At 50.5% G+C, this 10,744-nt stretch overlaps 1 protein-coding gene across 8 annotated transcripts in view; it reads left to right on the top strand.

Moving 5' to 3' along the window:
- Nucleotides 1-2,154: 2,154 nt before the first annotated feature.
- Nucleotides 2,155-10,744, top strand: part of CDK5RAP2 (CDK5 regulatory subunit associated protein 2) — a 183,241-nt gene continuing 174,651 nt past the window's right edge. For 3 of the 8 annotated variants that reach the window (XM_027550655.1, XM_027550658.1, XM_027550656.1), the window contains exon 1: nucleotides 2,198-2,392. In XM_027550655.1, coding sequence (XP_027406456.1) covers nucleotides 2,337-2,392 — 56 coding nt within the window. In that variant the 5' untranslated portion in view covers nucleotides 2,198-2,336. Of the gene's footprint in view, nucleotides 2,393-10,744 lie in introns of all 8 variants that reach the window. The other 5 variants (XM_027550657.1, XM_027550653.1, XM_027550654.1 and 2 more) reach the window with 4 other exon arrangements.

The following is a 10,744-nucleotide window of genomic DNA, read 5'->3' as shown; positions in this document are numbered from 1 at the left end:
AGGGGTGTGTGTGTGTGTGAGAGAGAGAGAGAGTTGGTGGGGGATGTGGGAGGGAGAGAGATGGGATTACCATTGACTAGGTAGTAAAGGAATCTGAGGTCATCTCCACATTGTCACAAAAACCTTGCAGGATAAGATGCAAACTATTGTATACAGAATGGATAAACAACAAGGTCCTATGGTATAGCACTGGGAACTATTCAATATCCTGTGATAAACCATATGGAAAGAATCTGAGAAAGAATATTATACACGCGCGCACATACACACACACACACACACAAACACGCATGCTCAGCTGTGTCCGACTCTTTGTGACTCCAGGCTCCTCTGTCCATGGAATTTTCCAGGCAAGAATACTGGAGTGGGTCGCCATGTCCTCCTCCAGGGGATCTTCCCGACCCCGGGATTGAGCCGTGTCTCTTGTGTCTCCTGCATTCGCAGGTGGATTCTTGACCACTGGACCACCAGGGAAGCCCATATACATACATACATACATACATATATATATATATTTATATATCGTGTCCGACTCTGTGTGACCCCGGAGACGGCAGCCCACCCGGCTCTCCCATCCCTGGGATTTTCCAGGCAAGAACACTGGAGTGGGTTGCCATTTCCTTCTCCAATGCATGAAAGTGAAAAGTGAAAGTGAAGTCTCTCATTTGTGTCCGACTCCTAGCGATCCCATGGACTGCAGCCTACCAGGCTCCTCCATCCATGGGACCTTCCCGGCAGGAGTACTGGAGTGGGGTGCCATTGCCTTCTCCATATATATATATAGGCTTCTCTGGTAGCTCAGATGGTAAAGAATCCACCTGCAATGCAGGAGACCTGGGTTCGATCCCTGGGTTGGGAAGATCCCTTGGAGAAGGGGACATATACACACATGTATACACATATTCAACTGAATCACTTTGCTGTACAACAGAAACTAACACAGCATTCTAAGTCAATGATACTTCAATAAAATAACTTGAAGAAACCTTGCAGGATAATATTAGCCCCATTTTCCATATTGAGTGAACCATTCATCAACATATATATTTAAACCCCTGCTGGGTGGCAGGCAAAGTGCTGGGTGTTGGAGATACAGCCTGAACAATTCTGAACAGTCTCTGCTCTCACAGAACTTCCAGTCTAGTGCCGAAGACATAAAAAAAAAATTATATACAGAAGTATGGAATTACAAAATGTGGTAAGTGCCACAAAGGGGAAAAAAATAGATTGCTAAGAATACATAAAGGGTTTGATGTAGATCAGAGTATTAAAGAGGCCTCTTTTGGAAAGAATGAGGAAACTGAGGCTGAAGGAGGCTGGGTACATCTACCCAGTTATTCATCTTTTCAAGTTATTTTTATCCGGCTCTCTGAACTCTCCTGACAGTGTGCAGAGGAAGGTAGGAACACCGAGATGAGGAGAAGGTTGCTTTCACAGGTCAAGCTCTTCCAAAATGATCTAGTGATTGCTGTGTGCTTTAAGAAAGGCGGCCAGGGCTCGCAGAGAGCTCGGATATACTCATAGTCCGCAGGAGCCACGGATCTGTCCTGTCCAGACTTCCGGTGCATGGGGTTAGGCGAGTCTTTCCCCTCATTTGGCCTCAGTATACTGATCCAGGTGCATTATTCGAGCCCTACAGGTAATAACAGTTCAGTAGGTGAGAGGCTGGAGAGGGAGTGTCCCTGACCACTAGGCTCATAGGGATGCGCTTATCTATTTCAAACCAAGTGTGCAAATTACTCGAGTTGGGAATATGTAGGTAGGATTTTTCTAAAGCGAGTCCCGCAACCGATTAACGGAGTTTCAGTTCAAGACAGAGGCCTTTGGAATGCTCAGACCCTAAGGTTCGGAGTATACACTTGATTAGGAGTTATGCGGATCCCAAGAAGTAGGTGCTGAATTCCCATCTCCCGCTTAAATTAACGGCCCAAATCTGGTTCAGCCCTCAACAAACATGGCACCTGCGCTAGGCTCGGCCCGCGTGCCCTCACTAAAAATGGCGGTCCACCTCTCTTTCCTTTGGTCTTTCTGGTACAAGTGCAGGCGCTCTGCCCTTAGTTAAGATGGCGTCCCGCCAGCGCTTCCCTGCCCGGTCTCCTGGCCAGTCCGGTTGGCTTCACCGCGCGCGCTTCGGCGACCCCGCCTCGTTTCCGTAGGAAGAGGCTCCGGGAAAGATGGCGGCCGCTGCGGTTTGAATTCCAGCGGCGCCGCCGGAGTCCGAACAAGAGCTGGGTTGGAGGGGGCGGGGACCTGGGGAGCCGGGCGGGTCGCGATCCCGTGGGGGAAGCAGTGCGCCGTCGCTAGACACCAGCGCCACCACCTCCTTTGTGTCCACGATGGACTCGGTGTTGGAAGAAGACGTCACCCTCCCCGGGACGCGTAGCGGCTGCAGGTGCGGCCCGGGCTTTGTGGGTTCGCGGTAACCGGGCCGGGGTTCCCACGGATGGGGGTTCGCTCCATCCGAGACTCGAGGTTTGCTCCTGATGGGGTTTGAGGGTTCCTGACGTGGGGAGTGTGTGAGATGGATTTCTTCGGGGGCGATCTCTTTGGGGACCCGCCCACTGATAACTGTGGTTGAGGGTCCCTACCTGCATCGCCCCCATGTCTCGTTTTGGGACATACTTTGAAGAGGAGATGAGAGACAAGTAAGGGGTTCTCTGAAAGAGAGGGAGATGGAACGTCTTGGAGCGTGCAGTTAGTGAGGGCTGGTTGAGGGACGGGGACCTTGAGGGTACTTGATGCCTCTTTGTGGTTTGGGGGTTTGCTTTCCTTGTCGGGAGTGTAGTTGGTCTGTCCAGACTTTGCTTATGGTTCACATAGTGGCCACCAAGACTCAGGCCATGGGGTGCAGTGGTTAAGAACCTCGGCTGGAGTTGAACAGAACTGATTCAAGTCCAGTTCTTTAACTAGCTGTGTGACTTTGATGAAATGACTTAATCTACTTTCCCATCTGTTAAATGGGGCTGGTAGTAATATCCACCCAACAGAGTTGGGGTGAGGATTAGACGAGAAGATGCTTGCCCAGCAATTTGCTTGGCAGGTGTAGTGCCTGGCATATTGTTGCTGCTGCTAAGTCGCTTCAGTCGTGTCCGACTCTGTGCGACCCTGTAGACGGAAGCCCACCATGCTCCCCCATCCCTGGGATTCTCCAGGCAAGAACACTGGAGTGGGTTGCCATTTCCTTCTCCAGTGCATAAAAGTGAGAAGTGAAAGTGAAGTCGCTCAGTTGTGTCCGACTCTTAGTGACCCCATGGACTGCAGCCTACCAGGCTCCTCCGTCCATAGGATTTTCCAGGCAAGAGTACTGGAGTGGGGTGCCATTGCCTTCTCTGGCCTGGCATATTATCAGTGCTTTAAAAATGATTTGGTCCCACCATTATCACCACCACCATCGTCGTGGTCATCAACAACAGTAGTACAAATTGGGGGATAATGGCCGAATAAACCTGTCCCAAGAGGCAGTTGGAGTCCACTGCTGGTGGGTTGGGGTCTCTCTTGGGAGGAAGGCCTGAAAAGGCCCCGCACGGCTATGGAGTTGGGCCCCTTTGCTTGTCCGGGGCTCCCGGATGGGGAGAGGGTAGAAGGACTCAGAGGACAGCCCAGAGAATCTGTGGCATTTGTCGAGTTCTGCCAGGAACAGGTTGCCTCTTTTGGTCAACAGATCCTAACTGAAAGGGTGACATGTTATTTGTTGTGTGCATATCTGGATGCTTTTAAGAGTCAAATGGACACAATTAATTCCTGAACAGCAGACATAAACAGGTCCTATCTTGGCCAAACCTGGACAAATGGTTGCTCTGTTTATTGAGAGCCTAACAGAGAAACCATTTATATGGATGACAGAGGATGAGATGGTTGGATGGCATCATCGACTCAATGAACGTGAGTGTGAGCAAACTCTGGGAGGTGGCGAAGGAATGGGAAGCCTGGTGTGCTGCAGCCATGGGGCCCCGAAGAGCCGGACCTGACTTAGCGGCCGAACAGTTTTATGAGACACCGAGTCAGGCCCTTTGAAGCTCCTGCTGGTTGAATCCTGAGGCGATTTGTCATGTTCCTTTCTCATCGTCTTTCTGCCACTGCCTGGGTGTGTTGTGGGTTTCCCTGGGAGCTCAGTCGGTAAGTGGTATATCACCCCTCACCTGGATTGTCCTGGTTGCCTTCACACCTCTGATAGCCTTTTATACTACAGCTCAAAAGCACATTTTAAAAGTACAAATCTGATCATCACAGTCTGCCGCTTTATATGTTTAATGCCTTTCACTGCCATTAAGGTAAAGTCTGCTATTACTCAGGGCTTCCCAGGTGGCTCAGTAGCAAAGAATCTGCCGGCCAGTGCAGGAGACTCAAGAGTCTCCCTGGGTGGGGAAGATCTCCTGGAGTAGGAAATGGTTAACGCACTCTAGTATTCTTGCCTATGAAAATTCCATGGACAGAGGAGCCTGGAGGCCTGCAGTCCACGGGGTTGCAGAGAGTCAGGCACATCACTCTCTCAGGCAGTTTTTCACCTCTCAGCACCAGTTTTGGAACCTTGTTCAGTCGCTCAGTCGTGTCCGACTCTTTGAGACCCCGTGGACTGCAGCATGCCAAGCTTCCCTGTCCATCACCACCTCCCGGAGCTTGCTCAAACTCACGTCCAGTGAGTCGGTGATGAAATCCAACCATCTCGTCCTCTGTCGTCCCCTTCTCCTCCTGCCCTCAGTCTTTCCCAGCATCAGGGTCTTTTCCGATGAGTTGGCTCTTTGCATCAGGTGGCCAAAGTATTGGAGCTTCAGCCTAGACCTAGCTGGGTTTCCATCCCACTTCTGACACTTAACAATCATGTGACCTTGGGCAAGTCACCCTCTGTGAGCCTCAGTTTTCATTATCTGTAAAATGGATGAGTCTAAAAGCGTTTAGCCCAATGTCTGACCCAGAGTAGCAACTCAACAAAACATCAAATATTGTCCTTGCCCTCCTTTCCCTCCTTTGCTGGTAACCCTGGTGCTGCATAGATTCCTGAGCTAATCTCTTACCTGCTTAAGACTCTCCCTGGCTCCCTTCTGCCCTCAGGATCAAGTTCTTTAATGTGGCTTCTGAGCTCCTTTGTACTGTGGCCCCATCCACCTCACTAGGCTCCTGTCTTCCCTCTCCCTTCCCTGTCTCCTCTCCAAGCCCGTCACCCCGCTGGCTGCCAAACTGTTATGAATGACCTGCCTTGTTCTTTCTCTGCTGGGCCTGGGTGCCTGCTGGGCCTGCCACCTGAATTGCCCTCTCTCCTCTGCTTTGCCGCCTTACTTTTCACGTCTCGGTTTAGATGTCACTGCCAGGAAGCCTTCACTGACATCCCCTCTCCCCACCTGGGCCCTCTATTCTCCTTTAGCCCCCCATCACTGATGTATTCACAGCCCTTATTGACATCACTGAATTTTCTCTTTTTTTGACCACATCATGCCAGATCTTAGTTCACTGGCCAAAGATCAAACCCACCTCCCCTGCAGTGGAAGCTCAGAGTCTTAACCACTGGACTGCCAGGGAAGTCCCATGACTTCACTGAGTTTTATCGACTAATGCAGTTCAATCAGTATATAATTTGAGCCATGTATGTAATTTAAAGTTTTCTAATAGCCACATTAAAAGCATAAAAAGAAACTGCCGAAATTAATGTTAATAATGTTTATTTAACCTAATATTTCCATATATTATCATTCTCACTTGTAAACAAATAAATATCAATGAGCTATTTTGCTTTCTATCTGATCTTACTGAGTCTCTGAAGCCCGGGATGTGTTTTACAGTTACCGCCCTTCTCGATTTAGAGGAGCCACACCTCAGGCCTCAGTTGCTCCATAAACTGGCCGCCGCAGGCACAGCTGTCAACTTGTCTTTCTCCCAGACTCGACTCTTACTGCGTGAGAATAGGGGCTGCATTGTGACCATCTTTGTGATGTGACCTCCTAACCTGGTATCTGGCTCATGGTAGGGGCTCAGTACCTGTCTGTTAATTCCCTGAATGAACAATGGTCCGGTGAGGTCATGATTTTATTCACTTTTTCCAGGTGAGGACACTGAGGTTCAGAGAGGTGAAGTGAGCACCCTGAGATCCCACCAAAAAGTGTGTGATCAAGCCAGGATTTAAAATCCAGCTACATATTCCAAAGCCTGGCTCTCGGTGCCCTATCCTGCCTTCCAGCTAGTTCTCTGAACCGATTCTGAGAGGATTCTGGGAGGATTTTGTGGAACTGCTGTGGGCTGGAACTGGCCCTCAAAGAGTCAGCTTCTCCATCAGGTGGTCCTAGTGGAGGAGAGAAACCCCTGGAACGTGAGGAATCTTTTTATGCTGATATGGATACTCTCCTGCTTGGTAATTTCCAGGCCCTGGTTGTAGAGACTGAACTGAAGTCTGATTGTCCTCGGCCTTTTGTTGCGTCAGGGCAGTGTGCCCTCTCGAGGCTTGATCACCGGTGGGTGCCCCAGGAGCTCCGGCTCTGTGAGGTTTAGGCCTGGATCCCGGTCCCTGAGGCCCCTTCATTAGGTCCTGCCCGATGGTGTCGAAAGGACTGGCTTTGTACGCAGGACGCCTGCGTCAGAATCCTGCTTCAGCGGGGTACTAGCCATGTTGCTGGAGTTTTTCACGTAACTGTCCTAATCCTCAATTTCTCTTCAGTGACAGTTTTCTGTTTTGTTGGGTGACTTTGTGGACGAAGCAAAGTTGTATGTTTTAAGCACCTAGAACCGATGGGGGAGTACGTTCAGTGTCGGCTGGTTTTTGTTGAGCTGTTACCGTGTTGTAGCGTTTTCTGGACAAAGTCCTCTGTGCCCACTCCCCTGGGTTCACCCCTTCGGTTTCATGCCCAGGATTCTGCCTCTGCCTGTGAGTTTCCGAAGGCCTGGCCAGGCCTGTTCATCTGTGGGTTCCTTAAGCACATGGCCATTAAGTGCCTCCTGCCTGGTTAGGGGCAGACCGAAAAAAAAAAAACGTCTCCTATAGGTTTGTACACAGTTCTTTCTTAGGCGAAGAATACCTTCGTGGATTTTGTAGAAGGAGATTGAGAAAGAGGATGGCGGGATGAAATTTCTGGTGAAGGCTTGAAAGCCTGATCCAAGGCCGACCTCGGACTAGAGGTACCCCTGGGCTGTGAGGTTTGGGGAGACGCTCCCGGTCGCCAGGGTTAGCTCAGCAAGGGCAGGGAGCTGTGTGTGGCTTCTTCCCGACTGGATCTTTAGAAAGAACGATGTCTGGTACATAGTATAGGCTCAACAGTTATTTGTTGAATGAATCAGTTTAGTTCAGCCTCTATTTGAAAAGATAAATACCGTGAACACAGGCTCCCCATTTTGTAGTGAAATGCTGCTTTATAATCTGCGTGAAAAAGTGCACAGCAGAGTGTAAATGGTGCAACTTGTTGGAACACAGTTTGGCATTAAAAATGTGCCTTGTGTTTTTTTAACAGCTTTACTGAAATGTGATTTATATGCCATAAAGTTTACCCATTTGAAATACACTATTCAGTGTTTTTTTTCCAGTATATCTACAGAGTTGTGCAATCATCACCATAATCTTAATTTTAGAACATTTTCATCATCCAAAAAAAACCCTGTGCCCATTAGCATTTACTTCCAGTCTTAGCTTGGGCTGCTGTAACAAAAAACTGTAGACTAGGTAACTTACTGACTACCTGCGTGCATGCTCAGTGGTGTCCAACTCTTCACACCCCCATGGACTGCAGCCCGCCAGGCTTCTCTGTCCTTGGAGTTTTCCAGGCAAGAGTACTGGAGTGGGTTGCCATTTTCTACGCCAGGGGATCTTCCTGACCCAGGAATTGAAGCCATGTCTCCTGTGCCTCCTGCATCAGCAGACGGATTCTTTACCACTAGCACCGCCCGGGAAGCCCATTATTGACAACAGAAATTGGTTTCTCACAGTTCCTGCATCTGGAAGTCTGAGGTCAGGGTGCCAGTGTGGTCAGGTTCTGGTGAGGACCTCCTTCTTACTGTATCCTCACATGGTGGAGAGCAAAGAGAGGAGGTCGGAGCTCTGGAAACGCTTAAAGACACCAGTGCCGTTCCTGAGGGCTCCACCGTCTCCAGCTCATCTGGTCTTAATCACCTCCCCAAGGCTCACCTCCTGATACATCCCGCAGGTGGGGGCTGGGTTTTATCACATGAATTCCAGGGGACACGTTCAGTCACCACACTCCCCGTTTCCACTCCCTGCCCGCTTCCTGCACCCTGCTGCTGCTGCCGCCGCCGCCAAGTCGCTTCAGTCGTGTCCGACTCTGTGCGACCCCACAGACGGCAGCCCACCAGGCTCCCCCGTCCCTGGGATTCTCCAGGCAAGAACACCTAGGCAACCACAATCTGCTCTGTCTATTGGTTTGCCTGCTCTGGGCATTTCATAAAAACGAGACGCTACAATGTGTGGACTCTTGTGAGATCCCTCGGTGTTGTAGCCTGTGTTAGTACCTCACTCCTTTCTGTGACTGAGGGCTGTTATAAACATGTACCCGTTTTTGTTTGTTCATTGGTTGCTGATATTTAGGTTGTTTCTGCTTTTCTGGCTCTTTTGCTATATCAGCATTTATGTGTGTACAAGTTTTTGTGTGGACATAAATTTTCATTTCTCTGGGAGTAGGGTTGCTGAGTCGTGTGGTAACTCTGTGTATTTAGCATTTGGAGGAACTGCTCAGCTCTTTTCCAAAGCGGCGGCACCATCTCACACTCAGCATCCTACACTCTGTGTGAGGATCCTTATTCCTCCATGGCCTTGCCGGCACTTGTCATTGTCTGTCTTTTATTGTGGCCATCCTGTGGGATGTGGCATGGCATCTCACTGGGGTACTGATTTGCATTTCCCTACCAGCTGACCACGTGGGACATTTTTCCATGTGCTTATTAGCCACTTGTATATTTTCAAATCCTTTGCCCATTGAGAAAATGTAACTGTATTTAGACATGGCACTTCCACTTCTTGTTATCTGTCGGAAAATCCTCCTGCTTGTGAACAGTGAGACCCGTATAAGGAGATACAGCATTGTTTGTGAAAGGAACAACTTGGAAAGAAATTGAGTTTCCTACACAGTACCTGGTAAATAGACATCCTTTTTAGAGGTCTCTTTCAGACTGTGACCCGTGTCAACTTGTGAAATTCGATTTAGTAGGTCGGAACCAGAATTAAGCAAAAAAGAAGAAAGGAACAGGACAGCAGGCACTTGAAGAATGAAGGCTAACGTGTTTCCTTCTCTTGGTTGGGGTCAGTGAGGTTTGAAAAACGCTGCTGTAGAATGCTCTGCAGGAGTTAAGGACGCTGCCGTAGATCTGTTTGTACTGTTGGGAAAACATCTCGACACGTTCAGTGAAGACGCTGCAGAATAGTGTGCGCTTACACACGCGGAGAAAGGTCGGGAATGTCTTACTGACGAGAGTGGTTCCTTCTTCCGGGAGACCAAGATGCGAGTATAGTCAAGAAGAACTCGTCCGTCTCTTGCATTTATGTGTAGTTTTCTCTCATTAAGAACAGATGACCTAGAGTGAAAAGCACGCTGTTGAGAGACAGACTGGAGTGTACTTGGTGTGCGATTTCTGAATGGGACGTGCAGTCTGATCCAGGCCGCTCACAGCCCTTCGTTGGTGAAACGCTTCGGGGCCCTCGCCTGGACGGCCGCTGGTTGGGTGCCGCCAGGGCAGGCCCCGTTGGCAGCGGCTGAGCGAGGCGGGGCGGCGGCGAGGCGCAGGGGTGTCGGTTCACTTGCCCGCGGGGCTGAAGGCCCTGCCTCGGGGCGCTGGGCCCTCACCGCGGCCCTTGAGGGCGCGTGGGGCCGGGGTGGTACGCAGGCGAAGAGCATGGGCTCTGCAACCAGGCCGGCTGCGGTCTTTCAGCGTAGTCACTCTGCCAGGCCTCCCTTTTCCTCGCTTGAGACAACGGCAGCCCTGAAAAAGGACTGCGGAGTCCAGGTGGGCTGTGGTGAGGAGGCGGCGCCAGGCTGCCCGTCCCTGGGCGTGGGGTCCGTCTGTGCAGGCGCCCCTGCGGATGGCGGCCACGGTTATGCTGTGCTCTGCAGGTGAGGACGCTGACCCTGACCAGGTGCCCTCTGAGTAGGAGCTGAGTGCCTGGAATGGGCCCTGAGACACCGGATTTTGGCCTCAACTTTGCTACCCAACCCTGTGTGATTTGGAGCACATAAGCTCCTTCCCTTCCCGAAACTTGGTCTCCTCCATCCACACCATGATAAACTCTCATCTCAGCCCTCTTCCTTTGCCTGGGTTTGATTTTGGATGGGGACCCAGAAAGCCCCAACCTAGGCCCAGAGTGAGGGATCAGAATGGATACCTAAAGCTGAAGGCTTGAAGCTGGAGGTGTGGCTGGAACCGACAGAGAGCCCTGATGCGCGAGGGTCACGACATTTCAAAGGGGGAGCAGGTAAAGCCCACATGGAGGTTTGACGGGAGCCAGGCCGGAATTTCTGCGTTTAAGAGTGGTTTCTTCTAAGAGTTGCAGTGTCAAATGGCATTTTTCATGTTTTGCCTCTTGGAAACTTGTCTAAGACCAGATTCTTTGGCTTTGCCTGCCACGTGGCTTTCAGCCGTGACTGGTGTTGGCTTGAGTCACTGATCGGCCATTTCCTCCAATGGTAGCGAATCAATGGCTGTGATGGAGAGAAGCCCAGACTTGGGGATGTAGAGACCAGAGTCGGCTGAGCTTCCCAGGAAGCTGTTTGTGTAGTTTTGGGGCCACTGAGCCACCAACTGCAAAGAGTGGTGGCAAACT

The sequence above is a fragment of the Bos indicus x Bos taurus genome, chromosome 8, assembly GCF_003369695.1.
Source record: "Bos indicus x Bos taurus breed Angus x Brahman F1 hybrid chromosome 8, Bos_hybrid_MaternalHap_v2.0, whole genome shotgun sequence".
NCBI lineage: Eukaryota > Metazoa > Chordata > Mammalia > Artiodactyla > Bovidae > Bos > Bos indicus x Bos taurus.
This window is presented reverse-complemented; position numbering and strand designations above follow the sequence as displayed.